A 22,610-nucleotide genomic window follows, 5' to 3' on the forward strand; every position below is an offset into this window, starting at 1 on the left:
GAAGTTACCCCACTCCTCAGAATGTGCGAGAACAGCCAGTGGATCTTAGTTACTTCTGCTAAGATCATAGAAAACGCAGGCAGATTCTTCTTCCAAATACTGCCTGAGAAAAAAACAGCACACTCCGGTGCCATTTAAAAATAACAAACTTTTGATTGAAGAATTAATTAAGTATAAAACACCACACTCCTCTCACGACCTCCATATATGTTGAGGGTTGCAAGAGAATGACTGGATATGACATGTGAGGGGAGGAGCTATATAGCAGCTCTAAATTGGGTGATCCTCTTGCAACTTCCTGTTGGGAAGGGAATATATCCCACAAGTAATGGATGATCCGTGGACTGGATACACTTAACAAGAGAAAAGGTTGTAATAATAAAATAAAAAAACAAGAAAAAGCATAAATATAGAAGACAGGAAATAGTGTGAATATAATAAATCTAAACACGAATACATGTATTTAGAAATTTGAGGTATAAATATATTTATCATAGTTATAAGTAGATTACAAAACTCGACTCAATAGTAATACTAATATGCTCCATAAAAATGTATTGTCAAAATTAAAGAAAATTGAATATAGTGATGTGTAATAATAAAATAATGATGACAAAACATCTACACTACAAACATATCCAGAGTGGGGTCAATCAGAATGAAGAAAAAAGATAAAAATAAATGAATAAATAAATATATATATATATATATATATATATATATATATATATATATATATAATATATTTTAATAATTGAATAAAGACTCTCTGGACTTTAGCCGTCTGGTGTCCCGAAACGTCACAAATAAAACTTTTGTTTACACAGACGGCTAAAGTCCAGAGAGTGCTTATTTAATTATTGAAATTATGGACATTTTCTATAGCACCCTGGCAGTTGATGACAGATGGTGAGAGTGCATACACCTACGAACTAAATATCTATATCTATCTATATCTATCTATCTATATCTATCTATATATCTATCTATATATATATATATATATATATATATATAGTTAAGTTAAATTATAGTCTTCCAAAAATGCTTGTAAAACTAAAAAACGGAAGCTAAAGGGAGTTGAGAGCAAGACATACAAGGGAATGGGAACTGCTCATCCATTAATTGTTTAGCTTTCTGATGCAACATAATTTGAAATACTGTTTGAGTCACAGTCTGTACAATAAGGTTATCACATTAGCACTCACTTAAAAATTACATCAAACACTCCATGGTTTTGAGAAAAACTGTGCTTGGTCTATGTTCCCTAGAGAAGCAAAAAGGCTAATTTTGTAACCTGCAAATGCTGGAAAACAGGTTACAGATGGTTAAGGCTATTTGCAGCATTTTGAAAACCTAGGTTACAAATTTAGTTTTATTGCCTCTCTAAATTGATGAGCAAAGCAGACACTTTAAATTTAAAAAAACAAGAGGTGCTGAATGACCCTTTAAATGTATTCACCAAAGTGACACTATGAATTAATACATTTATTACACTTACCAGTTTCTCTTCCTGAATCTCGGGCTGCATGGTTAGGTCCACGATCAGCACCAGAGAAATGCTCAGGAGTGGGAAGGAGCCCCTTTCTTCCATCTAAAAGATAAAACAAACCATGTTTTTGTTATAGGGATAATTATGAACCATAATTCTTATTTAACAATGTTTAAAAATATTATTTGCATAAAATGTTACATTAAAAGCTGTTTATTTTGAATTTTAATCTAAGAGAAAGTACATGTTTGCACACAACTAGTCTGTTATAAAAGCCCATTCAATGACGATAAAGCTTCCAACAGCTCTATTGTTGGACAATGACATCCTAAACAGGTATAAATAGACCTTGTGAATATTACACTTCAAGTAGAATGAAAAAATTCAAACCTTGCAGAGTAAAACACTCAAGTCTTCAAAAACATAATTTATGTAAGAACTTACCTGATAAATTTATTTCTTTCATAGTGGCAACAGTCCATGAGCTAGTGGCGTATGGGATATACAATCCTACCAGGAGGGGCAAAGTTTCCCAAACCACAAAATGCCTATAAATACACCCCTCACCACACCCACAATTTAGTTTAACTAATAGCCAAGTAGTGGGGTGACAAAGAAAGGGAGGAGTAAAAAGCTCCACCCCCCAGTCATTCGACCGAAGGTACAGGAAGAAAAAGGAGAAACTAAAAGGTGCAGAAAAAATATAATCTGTCTTAAATTGACAGGGCGGGCCGTGGACTCGTCGTATCATAGAAGAAATTAATTTATCAGGTAAGCATAAATTTACTTTTCTTCTATAAGATACGAGTCCACGGATTCATCCTTTACTTGTGGGATACAATACCAAAGCTACAGGACACGGATGAACGGGAGGGACAAGACAGATGGCTAAACAGAAGGAACCACTGCTTGAAGAACTTTTCTCCCAAAAATAGCCTCCGAAGAAGCAAAAGTATCAAATTTGGAAAATTTGGAAAAGGTATGAAGCGAAGACCAAGTCGCAGCCTTACAAATCTGTTCAACAGAAGCATCATTTTTAAAAGCCCATGTGGAAGCCACCGCTCTAGTAGAGTGAGCTGTAATTCTTTCAGGAGGCTGCTGTCCAGCAGTCTCGTATGCCAAACTTATGATGCTTTTCAGCCAAAAAGAAAGAGAGGTAGCCATAGCTTTTTGACCTCTACGCTTTCCAGAATAGACAACAAACAGAGAAGATGTTTGACGGAAATCTTTGGTCGCTTGCAAGTAAAACTTCAAAGCACGAACCACATCCAAGTTGTGCAACAGATGCTCCTTCTTAGAGGAAGGATTAGGACACAGAGAAGGAACAACAATTTCCTGATTAATATTCTTATTAGTAACAACCTTAGGAAGGAATCCAGGTTTGGTACGCAAAACCACCTTAGCATGAAAAACAAGATAAGGCGAGTCGCATTGCAATGCAGATAGTTCAGAAACTCTTCAAGCTGAAGAGATAGCAACTAAAAACAGAACTTTCCAAGATAGAAGCTTAATATCTATGGAATGCATAGGTTCAAACAGAACCCCTTGAAGAACTTTAAGAACTAAATTCAAACTCCATGGTGGAGCAACAGGTTTAAACACAGGCTTGATTCTAACTAAAGCCTGACAGAACGACTGAACGTCTGGCACATCTGCCAGACGCCTGTGCAGTAAAATTTATAAAGCAGATATCTGTCCCTTTAGGGAACTAGCTGATAGCCTCTTCTCCAATCCTTCTTGGAGAAAGGACAAAATCCTAGGAATCCTTCTTACTCAATGAGTAGCCTTTGGATTCGCACCAATAAAGATATTTACGCCATATCTTATGATAAATTTTCCTAGCGACAGGCTTTCGAGCCTGAATCAAGGTATCTATGACCGACTCATAGAATCCCCGCTTGGATAAAATCAAGCGTTCAATCTCCAGGCAGTCAGCCGCAGAGAAACTAGATTTGGATGCTGGAACGGACCTTGAATGAGAAGGTCCTGTCTCAGTGGCAGAGTCCACGGTGGTAGAGATGACATGTCCACCAGGTCTGCATACCAAGTCCTGCGTGGCCACGCAGGTGCTATCAAAATCACCGAAGCTCTCTCCTGATTCTGGCAAACAGACGAGGAAGGAGAGGAAACAGTGGAAACACATAAGCCAGGTTGAACGACCAAGGTACTGCTAAAGCATCTATTAGTACTGCTTGAGGATCCCTTGATCTGGACTCGTAACAAGGAAGTTTGTCATTCTGACGAGATGCCATCAGATCCAATTCTGGTGTGCCCCATTGATGAATCAATTGTACAAACACCTCCGGATGGAGTTCCCACTCCCCCGGATGAAAAGTCCAACGACTTAGAAAATCCGCTTCCCAGTTCTCCACTCCTGGGATATAGATTGCTGATAGATGGCAAGAGTGAGTCTCTGCCCATCAAATTATTTTGGAAACCTCTATCATCGCTAGAGAACTCTTTGTTCCCCCCTGATGATTGATATATGCTACAGTCGTGATATTGTCCGACTGGTATCTTATGAATTTGGCCAAAGCCAACTGAGGCCACGCCTGAAGCGAATTGAATATCGCTCTCAGTTCTAGAATATTTATCGGGAGGAGAGCCTCCTCCTGAGTCCACACACCCTGTGCTTTCAGGGAATTCCAGACTGCACCCCAGCCCAATAGGCTGGCGTCCGTCGTCACTATGACCCATGCTGGCCTGCGGAAACACATTCCCTGGGACAGATGATCCTGTGACAACCACCAAAGAAGAGAGTCTCTGGTCTCTTGATCCAGATTTATCTGAGGAGATAAATTTGCATAATCCCCATTCCACTGAATGAGCATGCATAGTTGCAGTGGTCTGAGATGCAAGCAAGCAAACGGAACTATGACCATTGCCGCTACCATTAGTCCGATTACCTCCATACACTGAGCCACGGACGGCCGAGGAAAGGAATGAAGAGCTCGGCAGGTGGTTAAAATCTTTGATTCCCTGACCTCTGTCAGAAAAATTTTCATGTCTACCAAATCTATCAGAGTTCCCAGGAATGGAACTCTTGTGAGGGGGATAAGTGAACTCTTTTTTACGTTCACCTTCCACCCGTGGGATCTCAGAAAAGTCAACACGATGTCTGTGTGAGATTTGGCTAGTTGGTAAGTTGACGCCTGAATTAAGATATCGTCCAGATAAGGCGCCACTGCTATGCCCCGCGGCCTTAGAACCGCCAGAAGGAACCCTAGCACCTTTGTGAAAATTCTGGGAGCTGTGGCCAACCCGAAGGGAAGAGCCACAAACTGGTAATGCTTGTCCAGAAAGGTGAACCTGAGGAACTGGTGATGATCTTTGTGGATAGGGATGTGCAGATACGCATCCTTTAAATCCACGGTGGTCATATATTGACCTTCCTGGATCATTGGTAAAATAGTCCGAATGGTCTACATCTTGAAGGATGGGACTCTGAGGAAGTTGTTTAGGATCTTGAGATCTAAAATTGGTCTGAAGGTTCCCTCTTTTTTGGGAACCACAAACAGATTGGAGTAAAAACCTTGCCCCTGTTCTGTTTTTGGAACTGGGCAGATTACTCCTATGGTAAATAGGTCTTCTACACAGCGTAAGAACGCCTCTCTTTTTGGCTGGTTTACAGACAATCGAGAAAGATGGAATTTCCCCTTTGGAGGAGAATCTTTGAAGTCTAGAAGATACCCCTGGGTCACGATTTCTAAAGCCCAGGAGTCCTGAACGTCTCTTGCCCAAGCCTAAGCAAAGAGAGAAAGTCTGCCCCCCTACTAGATCCGGTCCCGGGTCGGGGGCTGCCCCTTCATGCTGTCTTGGTGGCAGCAGCGGGCTTCTTGACCTGTTTACCTTTGCTCCAAGTCTGGTTAGGTCTCCAGACTGACTTGGATTGAGCAAAATTCCCCTCTTGCTTTGCAGCAGGGGAGGAGGTAGAGGGACCACCTTTGAAGTTTCGAAAGGAACGGAAATTATTTTGTTTGGTCCTCATCTTATTTGTCTTATCCTGAGCAAGGGCATTGCCTTTTCCTCCAGTGATGTCTGAAATGATCTCTTTCAGTTCAGGCCCGAATAGGGTCTTACCCTTGAAAGGGATGGCTAAAAGCTTATATTTTGATGATACGTCAGCAGACCAGGACTTAAGCAATAACGCTCTACGTGCTAAAATGGCAAAACCTGAATTCTTTGCCGCTAATTTAGCCAGTTGAAAAGCGGCATCTGTAATGAAAGAATTAGCTAGCTTGAGAGCCCTAATTCTATCCAGAATATCATCTAATGGGGTCTAAACCTGAAGAGCCTCCTCTAGAGCCTCAAACCAAAACGCAGTTGCAGTAGTTACAGGAACAATGCACGCTATAGGTTGCAGACGAAAACCCTGATGAATAAATATTTTCTTTAGAAGACCCTCTAATTTTTTATCCATAGAATCTTTGAAAGCACAACTGTCCTCAATAGGTATAGTTGTACGCTTAGCCAGGGTAGAAATAGCTCCCTCAACCTTAGGGACCGTCTGCCACGAACTCCGAATGGTGTCAGATATGGGAAACATTTTCTTAAAAGTAGGAGGGGGAGAAAAGGGAATACCTGGTCTATACCACTCCTTTGTAACAATGTCCTAAATCCTCTTAGGGACCGGAAAAATATTAGTGTAAGTAGGAACCTCTAGATATCTATCCATTTTACACAATTTCTCTGGTGGAATTACAATAGGGTCACAATCATCCAGAGTCGCTAAAACCTCCCTGAGTAACAAGCGGAGGTGTTCTAGCTTAAATTTAAAAGCCGTCATATCTGAGTCTGTCTGAGGGAACATCTTTCCTGAATCGGAAATCTCTCCCTCAGACAGCAATTCCCTCACCCCCCCAGAACATTGTGAGGGCACATCGGAGATGGCTAATAAAGCATCAGAGGGCATTTACTCTCACACCGGACCTACTGCGCTTCCCCTGCAACCCAGGCAGCTTAGATAAAACCTCTGTGAGGGTAGTATTCATAACTGCGGGCATATCTTGCAGGGTGAAAGAATTAGACGCACTAGAAATACTTGGCGTCGCTTGTGCGGGCGTTAAAGGTTGTGACACTTGGGAAGAATTAGATGGCATAACCTGATTCCTTTCTGACTGAGAATCATCCTGCGACATACTTTTATCAGCTAAAATATGTTCTTTGCAATTTATTGCCCTTTCAGTGCATGAGGGACACATTTTAAGTGGGGGTTCCATAATGGCTTCCAAACACAGTGAACATTGGCTTTCCTCAATGTCAGACATGTTAAACAGGCTAGTAATGACAACAAACAGGCTTGAAAACACTTTATTTAGTGAAAAAATAACAATCTTTAAAAACGGTACTGCGCCTTTAAGGGGAAAAAAGCATACACGTGCTGCAAAAATGCTTTAAAATAATCAAATCTTTGCAATTTTTTGTATAAGTATTCAAATTATGCAGCTAAGTTTGCCCCACAAGGAAAGGAACACTTAACCCTTACTGTAAAAAAACGGATAACTAATCAATGTTTAAATCCAGAAAAAACACCCCCTGCACCTCGCCACAGCCCTGCTGTGGCGCCTACCTGCCCTCAGGGATGTGGAAAACAAGGGTAAAGCTTTGATTTGACCCAATACTTCCACAAGGGCCCACCGGAGTTAGAGCTTGCTGCTTGCCTTGCAAATACAACTGCGCAACTGAGGCGCGAAAATAGGCCCCGCCCATCTCACTCGAGGTCTCTCAGCCCAAATGAACCGCACCAGAGCGGTCCCAAACTAGCCATGTGGGTTCTTAAACCCAAAAAAAGAAGCCAAGTGTACCCTCCAATAAAGCATCAAAAACGTTACTGCCAAAAACGTTATCAGCACTCCCAGTTCTATAAACGTTTGCCCACAAACATTAAAAACTCAGTGTCAACCAGTTTTTCTTAGCCCCTATATGCAAGCTTAGTAATACCCCTCTTCTCTTAGGATTACTGCTTACCCTTACCCTCATGGGGATATTGTCAGCCAATTCTAAAATACAACAGTCTCTCCAGAAAAAAATTACTGACCATACCTCACTGCTTATAGCATGAAAAACATTCCTCACACTGAAGTTTCTTAAGTACTCCTCAGCCATTCTGTGGGAACTGCTCTGGATCTTAGTGACAAATGCTAAGATCATCAGCCTCCAGGCAGAAGTCTTCATCCATCTGCTGCCTGAGAGAAAATAGTACACACCGGTACCATTTAAAATAAAAAACTCTGGGGGGCGGAGCTAACTATCATACAGAGCAGACGCCATTTCATTGAGGTCCTACTTTCCAATCTATAAAAACCCACAAAAACTAACTAGAGAAGTGGATCCTACTACTAAAAAGTAGTACTAAAACTATATTTTCACTAAGACCAGCGGATTCAGGTATTTGGGCTATTCCGATACAGCCTGTGACACAGAAGCGAGCTGATCCGGACTCGGAAGACTCACTGACTGACTGCGTATACTGCAGGTCTCGGGAAACAACCCTGACCAACGGATCATCTGCCTAGTACAGCAACAGCTGCTATTCACCACCGCTAGCTCCGGAGGGTCGGGGATCCGCTCCGGAGCTCTGCTGAGACACTACAACAACGAGCAGTGCTGCACCCGAGTCACCGGGCTAAGAAACTCTTCCGAGCCGGCTCATCATCACCACCTTCAACAAAAGTGAGTAACGGCTGGTCACACTCTGGCCATTTCTTATACAGCCCAAAGTCATTTAAATCTGAGCACACACATATTCTTGACCTAATTCTTATGTGGCGATCAGGACTTAGCTATGGTGTGACATGCAGTCAGGAGCCCCTTTTGCTGTGGCGCGAAACACCATTTTCAGTGTCTCCCTTTCCCTATGCACAGCACAACACTAAAAACTGTTAGCTCCCAATATAACTACATTTACTCACAGCTTCATTAATAAGAACTCTCTAAAAACAAAAAGGAAATAGGGGTGACAAACAAAAACACAAACAAAAAACAGAAAAAAAAAGACTTTATTTAAACGTGCATTACAATCTACAAATCAGGAGGCCTGCAATCCTTCTGTGGGTATTTGTTAACTCATCTGCGGGTCAGCAAATTCCTAACAGACACGTGAAATTTATACTTGTTGTGGACACACATAAAATGCCTGTAAAAACACTTGATCAATAATTCAACTGTAAAAAGGGGAAGATTGTGAACATTTATGTGCTGTGAAGGGGAAAACACAACAGGAAAACACAGATCAATCTGGCAACTACTCATACATACTGCAATCAAAATATACCCATGTTATTTTGAAAAATCTCCCTGTTGATTGTGCCTGACTTTAGAGTGCACACCCACAATTATAAGAACATTATAAATCTGTTATACATGTGGAACTTCTATTTAATGAAGACATTCCATAAATACTGAAACACTAATTGAAGGAAAGAACAACAGGAAAACAAGGATCACGCAAGCAAATATTTGTATATACTGCATGCAGAGCGTGTACATGCCATTCTAACAGATTTCCCTGATTGCCACACTTATCCGTGGAGTATACAACCACAAATACATTTTGTTGAACGTCCTATAGGCTGACAGATATCTCCTGCCTGAGCGAGGGGTAATCTGCAATAGATATAGAACACACTCTCCTCCCTTTCCTGCTGTACACGGTTGCAGCAGGTCATAACCTAATTCCCTTTTCCGGCCTGGTCCAGTGGAGACAAATTCCCTGGGGAGTGTGTTCAGTACTACTTTATATTGCCTTTTTCAAAAACCTAAATCCCTGGCTGTCCTGCTCATAAATGTTGAATCTCATAACAAACTCACTATATCTGGCTGAACGTCCATATAGGTTGGGGGGAGGGGGCCAAGGGGAGGCCTAGAATGCTACAACTTTAAGTGAACTTCAATCAAGACTAACCCTATTTTACACTGGGAATTGACTCTTAGTTATTTCAACACACACAGGAAGACTTTCCAACCTACACTCTGTGCAAGTTGTTTACTTCAACTGTAACTTAAAGATGTCTCACTCACAAAGGAAAAAGAACAACAAATCTAGTTCCGGAATCAAACGAACTGTTGCAGATCACTTCAGTGCCTCTGGTGACTCTCTTCAAACTCATTCTGCTACGGTCATGGATCCCAACTCCTCCCCTCCTAGTCCTGAATCATCTTCTCTATCTATGGCAGCCTTACAAAATTTGTAAACTGGTGACCAATCTCAGGCATCTCCATCCTTCATTTTACAGTCTTTGAAAATATTGCTAGATGACCATCATGCCTCTCTCTCAGAAAAGTTGACTTCCACTATTGCTGATTTAAAAAAAGACTTGCACTCCACTACAGAGAGGCTTGATACTGTAAGTATCTTGTAGTAGATCAATCAAACCTACTCAATTATACACAGATCCTAGCAGGCAATATAGATGAATTAGAAGATAAGATGGCGGACCTGGAGAATAGGTCCCGCAGGAACAATCTTCGTATTAGAGGCATACCTGAGGAGATTACCAACTCAGAACTGTTGAAGTTTCTAATGGAATACTTTACTTTGTTAGCCAAGCCTCAATCCCCTACAGAAAATATGGTCGATAGAGCCCATAGATCCCCGAGACCCGGGGACTACCTTCTGAACAGCCAAGGGATGTCATTGAGAGATTGCACTTTTATACCTACAAAGAGCGCATACAAAGAGCCACGTTCCGCAATATTGACATGCCCGAAAAATACACTAACATCAAAGTGTTCGCTGATCTTTCCCCCAGGACCCTTCAGAGGAAAACTTTTAGCGATATCACAAAACACCTCCGCCAGAACAACATCAGATACAGATGGGGGTTTCCTACGAAACTACATATTTCTAAAGATGATTGCACTTTCACCATTACATCTGTTTCTCAAGGCCTTGCTTTAATTAAATCCTGGGACCTAGGTCATATCTCTGAGGAGACTGACGCTACAACGGCATCCAAGAAGGGGAGAAGGAAACAGCCCCCACCCCCGTCTGGACCTCCAATCCCGCTGCCCACTCAGTTTTCTCAAGCTACTTTGAGGCCCTCTGCTCCAATCTGGAATCCTATGTCTCAACGCAAGAAGCGTGACTTTGATCCTTCCCTCCTTGAGGGAGACACCTGAAAAAATTGTGAGATAAGTTGACCATATTTGGTAAAGTAACAGAGACACTGTTTTTACCAAAAAAAAAAAATCTTCAAAAGTTAAAATCTCAGTTTATAGGTTGAAATGTTTAAATTGTTTCTCTATATAATATGTATTCTGTGTAACAATGTTGAGAGGTTGTTTAGTATTATGATAAATTTGATGTTTAGGGCTCGAGCTGACCTAATATCATCAGATACACTTATGGACATAGGCTACAAACTATACTATTAATATATGTATGGAGGTCTCGGGTGTAAGGATGGGGGTGTGTGTGAATGAATGATTGGGATGGGAGGGTTTTTTTTTTTTTTTTTCCTCCCGACACCATTTACACAAAGGGTTTAGGCAGCCAGTATTTCTATTTCTATATGTATGTTCTTTATTGGTGTACCTATAATGTTTATATTGAACCTTGATTGTTATTTTTTGCCTTTACTAACTCCTCTATAAGGTCAATTGCTATAATATACATGATTATGGGTTTAATGGTCCTGACCTTTGTTGTTGTAATTTAACGTTATTACTAATCTAATAGAACTGTCAGTGGTGAATGTATTATGAGCCCTCTTATAGTTTATTAATCTCAAGCATAGAGAGAACAGCTGACACCATTGTATATATCTCTATCTTAAAACCTCATTAATAGATTAGGGCTTATTATTATCCCAACATTCCTAATCCTTGTTGTAGCTAGAAACGTTAAAACTATATAATTGTGTGGCACTCCCCCCTTTTCTTGCTCCCCCCTTCCTCTTAACTGCTATTAAATTATACCCAGCCATTCCCTGATATATAGAATAAGAAGGAGATTACGAAATCAAAATTAAGATTAGACATATTGCGGTGTTTATACCACTGAATGTAATCACTGCCTATAAATATAGAGTAAATAGAGTTCAACAAACCTCCTCCCCCCCTCACCCATTTACCCATTCACTCATCATTCATTAAGCCATTTACTCAAAGAATTATCCACTTACTCATCCATTTTCTCATCAAACAAATTCCATTCCTTCATTCATTCATGTATCCATTCATTCATCCCTATACTCATTCATCTATTCACTCACTCCCCCCTTTTGTGCATTCATTCAACCGCATATCCGTGAATACTGTGCTCCCCTAGTATTATTGGCTATACACCATATTTTAGCATATCGGAGTACGACTAGTCTTTTCTTCCATTTAATCATTCACATAGTCACAGACTTATTCATCCATCTACTCACCCACTCACTCACTCATCCATTAACTCAACAGTTAAATCTTCTCCTTAGTAAAACATTAAAGCTCTGAGTTGACTTTCAATAGGCCATTATCCATCATACACCGATATAGTTCTCTGGTAAATTGTGAACGAGTGACTTTTAACACGGTTAATCCTCTTATATACCGCATAACTAATCATAGAATCCTAACCCCTCCCTTTTCCTGGATAGCCTTGTAATATTTTAGTGTACAGTATAAAGATACATTTTTTATTTTTTTTCCCTCTATCTCTCCCCTTCCTCCACGTCTATTGTATGTGTTTTTCACAATGTTAGGGGACTTAACTCCCCCCCTAAGCGTAGCTTACTATTCCTCTCGCTAAAATATTTAAATGCAAAGATTGTTTTCTTGCAGGAGACCCACTAGCGGGCCAATGAACCGATACCTGTTTGGTCCACCTATTTTCCGGTAGTGGAAGCAGCTTCCGTTAGCTCATTTACATATGGAATTAAGATCTTTAAAAGAAACGCATAAGCTATCCTTAAACCCATCGCTTTTACCAAGAATCTCTTTAGTACAACAGAAACTTAGTGTATTAGAAAACCAAAGAGTACAAACTAGACTACGAGAAAATAAACTATTTTATTTTAAAGGAAATAAACCTGATTATTTATTAGCTAGGAAGTTACGTGAGAGGACAGCTCAATCCAGGATTCCCTATTTGATCACTAGTAATAGCAAAGTGACTAACCCTAAAGATATTGGATTAGAATTCGCCCAATACTATGCTAAGCTATACAATTTGCAACTCTCCGGTGACCATGCAACCCCCAAGGTCGAAGATATTAAATCCTTTTTGTCAACTTTGCCACTGCACAAACTTACCTCTGACCATATTACAGCTTTGGAAACTCCAATGTCGGCAGAGGAAGTTAAAGCTGCCATTCTATCTCTTAAACCAAGCAAAACCCCAGGTCCTGATGGATACTCAGACCTTTTCTACAAAACTTTCAGTGGCTGTTTGACACCGATTCTTACACAAGTCTTTAATTCGGCTGAAGAATTGGGTTATTTTCCAAATGAATTCCTGCAGGCATCTATAATAACTTTACCTAAGCCTGGGAAAACCCCAGACGCTCGTCCTAATTTTAGACCAATCTCTCTTCTAAATTTGGACACCAAACTTTATGCTAAGATTTTAGCTGAGCGCCTCAACAAAATGATTCCATGCTTGGTGTCCCTTGATCAAGTTAGGTTTACATTGGGGCGACAAAGCCTGGACAACACGAGGAGGCTACTAAATATATTCTTTGAGGCAACTCGGCTCGGTCAGGCATGCGTCACGGTATCGCTAGATGCCGAAAAGGCGTTTGACCGAGTCGACTGGATATATATGAAGGAAGTGCTATTGCATTTCAGGTTTACACCTTCTATTTGCACTAAGATTTTAGCTTTGTACTCCAGTCCTTCAGCTAGAGTGAAAGGTCTCGGCTTTTTGTCTCCCAAATTCAAAATTACAAATGGAACCCGACAAGGGTGCCCTCTATCCCCCTTACTTTTTGCCCTTATGATGGAGCCACTGGCAGAGGCCATCAGGGGGTCCTCTGAGATTTTGGGGGTCCCAATTTATAACACCACCCAAAAAGTAGTTCCGTTTGCAGATGACTTAAGTGTCGTTGTCAACGACCCACTGAAGTCATTACCAAAGTTATTCGATTTGCTAGAAACATTCTCTTTCATAAGCATGTACAAGTTAAATTACTCTAAGACTGAAAGCATTCGCTTTAAACGTCTCAAGCTCAGATCTCCACACTTTAAAACGACAATTCCCCTTTGTCTGGTCCACTAAACAGTTAAAGCATCTTGGGGTAGTATCACATGATATATCCACCATTGTAACCTTTAACTTCCAACCCTTACTATGCAAATTCAAAGACTACTTTACAAAATGGGATTCACCAAATTTGTCCTGGTGGGGCAGAGTGACTGCTATAAAATGAACCTTCTGCCAAAATTAACATACCTATTTCGATGTCTCCCTCTTCCCATTCCCAAAAGCATTATTTCACATTTTCAGCGACTATGTAACAACTTCATTTGGAAACAAACGCCCTAGAGTGGCAATGAAAATCATGTCCTACCCAGTATTAGCTGGAGGCGCAGCGGCTCCCAACATAGCGGCTTATCACGAGGCTTCAAGGTTGGCCCATATCACAGCATGGGGTAAGGACTCATCTGAGAGCAGATGGGCGGAAATAGAACAGGCATCCTTACCACAGGGTGTTAACTTGCGAGATCTGATATGGATCCCGAGGCATTCCAGAAAACCGGAGATAAACACAAATTATGTTATAGCTTCTAATCTGAAGTTTTGGGATAAAATTCACCTTAGAGATAGAATTGCTCCACATCCCTCTCCAATTCATCCTATCTCCGGTCTATTGAGTGCCCTGGTGGACTCTCACTGTTTGGAGTGGGACCGTCTGGGGATTCAGGTAGTAAAGGATCTTTTTTTCAGATGCTGGCCTAATCACAGCTACCCAATTTAAATTCGATTTCCCTCCTCGCCTTTAATGAAGTTTGAATTCTTTAGACTGCAAAACTTCTTGCGGTCTTGGGGTTTCACGACTGACCCTTTGAGATCCCAAACTTCATGGGAAAAACTCTGGGAGGCTAAAACCCTTACTTCAAAAGTGTTCTCCTTTGCCTATTCTGCTATCTTACAAGCGCCTTTGTACAATAAATCTTTTTATACAAAACACTGAGAAAACGCTCTACATTTTGAGGCCCCTGAGAAAGCTTGGTGATATGCGACTTTACTCACTAAATGTGCAGTTCACAGTACTATGTACTTTGAACTCTACTTCAAGATTCTGACGCAATGGCACTATACTCCCCTACGCCTGTTCCAGATATCCAAAACAAATTCCCCCCTATGTTGGAGGGGCTGCGGTTAAGTGGGCTCTCCCGTACATATGTGGTGGGAGTGTCCCAAGAAGATTCAAAGAATCTGGAATAGGGCATTATACTACTGCGCTAAACTAGGTATGACAGAGACCAATTGCCCAGCTGCAGCAATGTTCCATTTAATACCTAATAAGATGCCTAGGCCTTTAAAATTCCTATGTATATATCTTTTCATGGCTGTCAAGCTTAACATAGCTAGGGCGTGGCTCCAATCTAAGGGCCCAAGATGGAGTCAGATAAAGTCCACTATGGTACATATGGAAACGATGGAATGTGTGGTGTTTGCAGCCAACAACAATATCACCTTACACTGCATGTGCTGGGAAGCATGGCGACAAAGCCTAGAGGGAGGGATTGAAGGTTGCTAGTGGGTCTCCTGTGGGGATACAGGCCTAAAATTAATTTCTAGATGTACGTGGACAAAGTTACTGTCCCCTTTTATCCCCTGCCCATCCATCCCTCCCCTCCCTATTTCCCCCTCCTCCCCCTTTTTTTTTTTTTTTTTTAAGACAAGACTATCCAGAATCCCCAATTACCTCTAACATTTAGGGGTACCTAACCATTTTAGTCGTGAGGTCTAAGTTCTAGTCTGATTTTTATTAATCGGTCACCTGAGTGCTTAGAACATTAATATCATTTATCATTATCATCTGTTATCACCTATCCTTTATTACCCCTCCCCTATTTCCCTTTAAGTAATACAAAAATTTTCACATAAGCAATAATTACGCTGAGACTTTCATCTCTCTTTAAAATCTTATTACTACTATATATTTTGATAGGCATATTTGTATTATGTTTCATTGTTATTTAATTATTGAAGAAATGTTGTAATACAAAAAAGTAAAAATGTAAGAGGACTGCTTTGTTTTGGGACTTTTAACATGACATACTAAAGTCTACTACTTCTTTGGAAGTGCAAACCACTGTATATTTTGCTACAATTAAGTTTGATACGTGACGTTGAATTTCTCTTATTTGTATGTCATACCATTATAAACCTCAATAAAAATTATTTAAAAAAAAAAAACAAACAAAACTCTTGCTTGAAGAAAATAAAAACTAACATTTTATCACCTCTTTCACTTTACCCTTCCTAGTACTTAGAGTAGGCAAAGAGAATGACTGGGGGGTGGAGCTAAGGGAGGAGCTATATGGGCAGCTCTGCTGTGGTGCACTTTGCCGCTTCCTGTTGGCAGGAGGATAATATCCCACAAGTAAAGGATGAATCCGTGGACTCGTATCTTATAGAAGAAATTAATCCACAACCCAAACTATAAATTTATTCTCGTAAATGAAAAGATAAAACTTAAAACATAAGCAGAGGAATCAAACTGAAACAGCTGCCTGAAGAACTTTTCAACCAAAAACGGCTTCCGAGGAAGCAAATACATCAAAACGGTAGAATTTAGTAAACGTATGCAAAGAAGACCAAGTTGCTGCTTTGCAAATCTGATCAACTGAAGCTTCATTCTTAAAAGCCCACAAAGTGGAAACTGATCTAGTAGAATGAGCTGTGATTCTCTGAGGCGGGGCCTGACCCGACTCTAAATAAGCCTGATGAATCAAAAGCTTTAACCAAGATGCCAAGGAAAAGGCAGAAGCCTGCTGACCTTTCCTAGAACCAGAAAAGATAACAAATAGACAAAGTCTTCCTGAAATATTTAGTAGCTTCAATATAATCTTTCAAAGTTCTTACAACATCCAAAGAATGTAAGGATTTCTCCAAAGAATTCTTAGGATTAGGACACAAAGGAACAACAATTTCTCAAATAAAGGGACACTCAAGTCAAAATTAAACTTCATTATTCGTATAGAACATGCAAATTTAAACAACTTTCCAATTTACTTCCATTAACAAAAATGTGCCCGGTTTTTATATTTACGCTTTGTGAGTCACCAACTCCTACTGAGCATGTGCAAGAATTTACAGCATATATACGTATATGCATTTGTGATTGGCTGATGGCTGTCACATGATACAGGGGGAGTGGAAATAGACATAACTTTGCAATTTATTTAACAAAAATCTACTACTCATTTGAAGTTCAGACTAAGTGCTATTGCATTGTCTTCTTATCATGCATTTGTTGATTTTGCAAATCTACTGTATTGACTGGTCCTTTAATGTTGTTAGAATTCACAACCTTAGGTAGAAATTTAAATGAAGTCCACAAAACTGCCTTATCCTGATGGAAAATCAGAAAGGGAGATTCACAATTAAGAGCAGACAATTCGGAAACTCTTCTAGCAGAAGAGATTGCCAAAAGGAACAACACTTTCCAAGAAAGGAGTTTAATGTCCAAAGAATGCATAGGCTCAAAAGGAGGAGCCTGTAAAGCCTTCAGAACCAAATTAAGTCTCCAAGGAGGAGAAATTGATTTAATGACAGGCTTAATACGAACTAAAGCCTGTAAAAAAAAGTGAATATCAGGAAGTATAGCAATCTTTAATGTCCAAAGAATGCATAGTCTCAAAAGGAGGAGCCTGTAAAGCCTTCAAACCCAAATTAAGACTCCAAGGAGGAGAGATTGATTTAATAACAGGCTTTATACAGACCAAAGCCTGTACAAAACAGTGAATATCAGGAAGCTCAGCAATTTTTATGTGAAATAAAAAAAGAGCAGAGATTTGTCAATTCAAGGAACTTGCAGACAAACCTTTATCCAAACCATTCTGAAGAAACTGTAAAATTCTAGGAATTCTAAAAGAATGCCAGGAGAATTTATGAGAAGAACACCATGAAATGTAAGTCTTCCAAACTCAATAATAAATCTTCCTAGAAACAGATTTACGAGCCTGTAACATATTAATCACTGAGTCAGAGAAAGCTCTATGACTAAGCGCTAGGCATTCAATTTCCAAACCTTCAAATTTAATGATTTGAGATCCTGATCGAAAAACCGATCTTGAGACAGGTGGTCTGATCTTAAAGGAAGTGGCCAAGGTTGGCAACTGGACATCCGAACAAGATCCACATACCAAAACCTGTGAGGCCATGCTGAAGCTACCAGCAACAAATGATTGTTCCATGATGATCTTGGAAATCCCTCTTTGAAGAAGAACTAGAGGTGGAAAGATATAAGCAGGCTGGTAACACCAAGGAACTGCTAACACATCCACCGCCTCCGCCTGAGGATCCCTGGACCTGGACAGGTACATGGGAAGTTTCTTGTTTAGATGGGAAGCCATCAGATCTATTTCTGGAAGACCCCACATCTGAACAATCTGAAAAATACACATCTGAATGGAGCGACCACTCCGCTTCCCAATTGTCTACACCTGGGATATGAACTGCAGAAATTAGACAAGTATCCAAGATACTTCTTTCATAGCTTGGGGACTGTGAGTCCCACCCTCATGATTGACATATGCCATAGTTGTGAAAACAAATGAACGGTTCTCTCTTCAACAGAGGCCAAACCTGAAGAGCCCTGAAAATAGCACAGAGTTCTAAAAATATTGATTGGTAACCTCACCTCTTGAGATTTCCAACCCCCTTGTGCTGTCAGAGATCTCCCCAACCTGAAAGACTTGCATCTGTTGTGATCACAGTCCAGGTTGGATGAAAAAAAAGAGGCCCCTTGAACTATACAATAGTGATCTAACCACCAAGTCAGAGAGAGTCGAACATTGGGATTTAAGGATATTAATTGTGATACCTTTGTATAATCCCTGCACCATTCATTCAGCATACAAAGCTGGAGAGGTCTCATGTGAAAACGAGCAAAGGGGATCGCATCCGATGCTGCAGTCATGAGACCTAAAACTTCCATGCACATAGCTACTGAAGGGAATGATTGAGACTGAAGGTTCCGACAAGCTGAAACCAATTTTAATCGCCTCTTGTCAGAGACGGAGTCAGGGACACTGAATCTATCTGGAAACCTAAAAAGGTGACCCTTGTCTGAGGAATCAAGGAACTTTTTGGTAAATTGATCCTCCAACCATGTTTTTGAAGAAACACCACTAGTTGATTCGTGTGAGATTCTGCAGAATGTAAAGACTGAGCTAGTACCAAGATATCGTCCAAATAAGGAAACACTGCAATACCCCGTTCTCTGATTAAAGAGAGTAGGGCACCGAGAAACTTTGAAAAGATTCTTGGAGCTGTCGCTAGGCCAAATGGAAGAGCGACAAATTGGTAATGCTTGTCTAGAAGAGAGAATCTCAGAAACTGAAAATGGCCTGGATGAATCAGAATATGACGATATGCATCCTGTAAGTCTATCGTGGACATATAATGCCCTTGCTGACAAAAGGCAGAATAGTCCTTATAGACACCATTTTGAAAGTTGCCACTCTTAACAAACGATTTAAAATTTTCAGATCCAGAATTGGACTGAATTAATTTTCTCTCTTTGGGACAATGAATAAATTTGAATAAAACCCCAGACCCTGTTCCTAAAATGGAACTGGTATGATTACCCCTGAAAGCTCCAGGTCTGAAACACACTTCAGAAAAGCCTGAGCCTTTACTGGATTTGCTGGGATGCGTGAGAGAAAAAATCTTCTCACAGGTGGTCTTACTCTGAATCCTATTCAGTACCGTTGAGAGACAATACTCTGAATCCATTGATTTTGGACAGAATCTGCCTAAATATTTTGGAAGAATCTTAATCTGCCCCCCTACCAGCTGAGCTGGAATGAGGGCCGCCCCTTCATGTAGACTTGGGGACTGGCTTTGGTTTCTTAAACGGCTTGGATTTATTCGAACTTGAAGGTTTCCAATTGGAACAATATTCTTTGGTGGAAGGATTGAGTTTCTGTTCCTTATTTTGTCAAAAGGAACAAAAACGCTTAGAAGCTTTAGATTTATCCTTAGGTCTTTTATCCTGAGGCAAAAAAACTCCCTTCCCCCCAGTGACAGTTGAAATAAGTTAATCCAACTGAGAAGCAAATACATTTTTAACTTGGAAAGAAAGATAGTAATCTAGATTTAGATACCATGTCAGCATTCCAAGATTTAAGCCACAAAGCTCTTCTAGCTAAAATAGCTAAAGACATAGATTTAACATCAACTTTGATGATATCAAAAATGGCATCATAGATAAAATGATTAGCATGTTGAAGCAAGCGAATAATGCTAGACAAATCAGGATCTGTTTCCTGTTGTGCTAAAATTTCCAACCGAAAAGTTGATGCAGCTGCAACATCAGCCAAAGAAATGGCAGGCCTGAGAAGATAGCCAGAATATAAATAAGCTTTCCTTAGATAAGATTCATGTTTCCCATCTAAAGGGTCCTTAAAGGGACACTGAACCCAAATTTTTACTTTCATGATTCAGATAGAGCATGTAATTGTAAGCAACTTTCTAAATTTACTCCTATTATCAATTTTTCTTCGTTCTCTTGGTATCTTTATTTGAAAAAGAAGGCATCTAAGCTTTTTTTTGGGTTCAGGACTCTGGACAGCACTTTTTTATTGGTGGATGAATTTATCCACCAATCAGCAAGAACAACCCAGGTTGTTCACCAAAAATGGGCCGGCATCTAAACTTACATTCTTGCGTTTCAAATAAAGATACCAAGAGAATTAAGAAAATTTGATAATAGGAGTAAATTAGAAAGTTGCTTAAAATTTCATGCTCTATCTGGATCATGGAAGAAAAAAAATGGGTTCAGTGTCCCTTTAAAGGAAGTACTATCTTCCATAGGAATAGTAGTATGTTTTGCAAGAGTAGAAATAGCCCCATCAACTCTGGGGATCTTTTTCCAGAACTACAAACTAACTGCTGGCAAAGGATACCATTTTTTAAACCTTGAAGAAGGGATAAAAGAAGTACCAGGCCTATTCCATTCCTTAGAAATCATATCAGAAATAGCATCAGAAATTGAAAAAACCTCTGGAGCAACCGCAAGAGGTTTATAAACATAGTTTAAACGTTTACTAGTTTTAATATCAAGAGGACTAGTTTCCTCAATATCAAATGTAATCAACACCTCTTAACAAGGAATAAATATACTCAATTTTAAATAAATAACATAATTTAAGTAAGAACTTACCTGATAAATTCATTTCTTTCATATTAGCAAGAGTCCATGAGCTAGTGACGTATAGGATATACATTCCTACCAGGAGGGGCAAAGTTTCCCAAACCTTAAAATGCCTATAAATACACAACTCACCACACCCACAATTCAGTTTAACGAATAGCCAAGAAGTGGGGTGATAAGAAGGAGCGAAAGCATCAAAAATAAGGAATTGGAATAATTGTGCTTTATACAAAAAAATCATAACCACCAGAAAAAAAGGGTGGGCCTCATGGACTCTTGCTAATATGAAAGAAATGAATTTATCAGGTAAGTTCTTACATAAATTATGTTTTCTTTCATGTAATTAGCAAGAGTCCATGAGCTAGTGACCTATGGGATAGCAGATACCCAAGATGTGGAACTTCCACGCAAGAGTCACTAGAGAGGGAGGGATAAAATAAAGACAGCCAATTCCGCTGAAAAATTAATCCACTACCCAAATCAAAAGTTTCAATTTTTATAATGAAAAAAACTGAAATTATAAGCAGAAGAATCAAAATGAAAACAGCTGCCTGAAGTACCATTCTACCAAAACTGCTTCTGAAGAAGAAAAAACATCAAAATGGTAGAATTTAGTAAAAGTATGCAAAGAAGACCAAGTCATTGCTTTGCAAATCTGATCAACAGAAGCTTCATACTGAAAAGTCCAGGAAGTAGAAACTGACCTAGTAGAATGAGCCGTAATCCTCTGAGGCGGGAATTAACCCAACTCCAAATAAGCATGATGAATCAAAAAGCTTAACCAAGATGCCAAAGAAATGGGAGAAGCCTTCTGACCTTTCCTAAAACCAGAAAAGATAACAAATAGACTAGAAGTCTGTCTGAAATCTGAGTAGCTTCAACATAATATTTCTAAACTCTTACCAAATCCAAAGAATGTAAGAATCTTACCAAATAATTCTTAGGATTAGGACACAAGGAAGGGACAATAATTCCTCTACCAATGTTGTTAGAATTCACAACTTTAGGTAAAAATTGAAATGAGGACAGCAAAAACCACCTTATCCTGATGAAAAATCAGAAAAAGGAGATTCACAAGAAAGAACAGATAATTCAAAAACTGTTCTAGCTGAATAGATGTCTAAAAAGAACAATACTTTCCATGAAAGTAATTAATGTCCAAAGAAAGCATATGCTCAAACAGAAGAGCCCGTAAAGCCTTCAGAACCAAATTAAGGCTCCAAGGAGGAGAAATTGGCTTAAATGGCTTGATACAAACCAAAGCCTGAACAAAACAATATCAGAAAGATTTAGCAATTCTCACTGTGAAACAGCACAGGAAAAGCAGAGATTTGTCCTTTCAAGGAACATGCAGACAAAAACTTATGAAGAAACTTTAAAATCCTAGGAATTCTAAAAGAATGCCAAGAGAATTCATAAGAAGAGCATCATGAGATGGCAATCTTCCAAACTCGATAATAAATCCTACTAGACATAGATTTACGAGCCTGCAATATAGTATTAATCACTGAGTCAGAGAAACGTCTATGACTAAGTACAAAGCGTTAAATTTTCATACCATCAAATTAATAATTTGAATTCCTGATGAAAAAAACGAATGTTAAGATATAAGGTCTGGCCTTAATGGAAGTAACCAAGATTGACAACTGAACATCCGATCAAGAACCATATACCAAAACCTGTGTGGTCATACTAGAGCCACCAGCCACACCAAAGATTGCTCTCTGATGATTTTGAAAATCACTCTTAAAAGAAGAACCAGAGATGAAAAAATATACGCAGAATGATAATTCCAAGGAAGT

At 39.6% G+C, this 22,610-nt stretch overlaps 1 protein-coding gene across 3 annotated transcripts in view; it reads right to left on the reverse strand.

Annotated features, from left to right (window-relative positions):
• Positions 1–22,610, reverse strand: part of WDR33 (WD repeat domain 33) — a 635,894-nt gene that overhangs the window by 12,672 nt on the left and 600,612 nt on the right. For all 3 annotated transcript variants that reach the window (XM_053709945.1, XM_053709944.1, XM_053709943.1), the window contains exon 20: positions 1,502–1,594. In XM_053709945.1, the coding sequence (XP_053565920.1) occupies positions 1,502–1,594 (93 nt within the window). The remainder of the gene's footprint in view (positions 1–1,501; positions 1,595–22,610) is intronic.

The sequence above is a fragment of the Bombina bombina genome, chromosome 4, assembly GCF_027579735.1.
Source record: "Bombina bombina isolate aBomBom1 chromosome 4, aBomBom1.pri, whole genome shotgun sequence".
Taxonomy (NCBI): domain Eukaryota; kingdom Metazoa; phylum Chordata; class Amphibia; order Anura; family Bombinatoridae; genus Bombina; species Bombina bombina.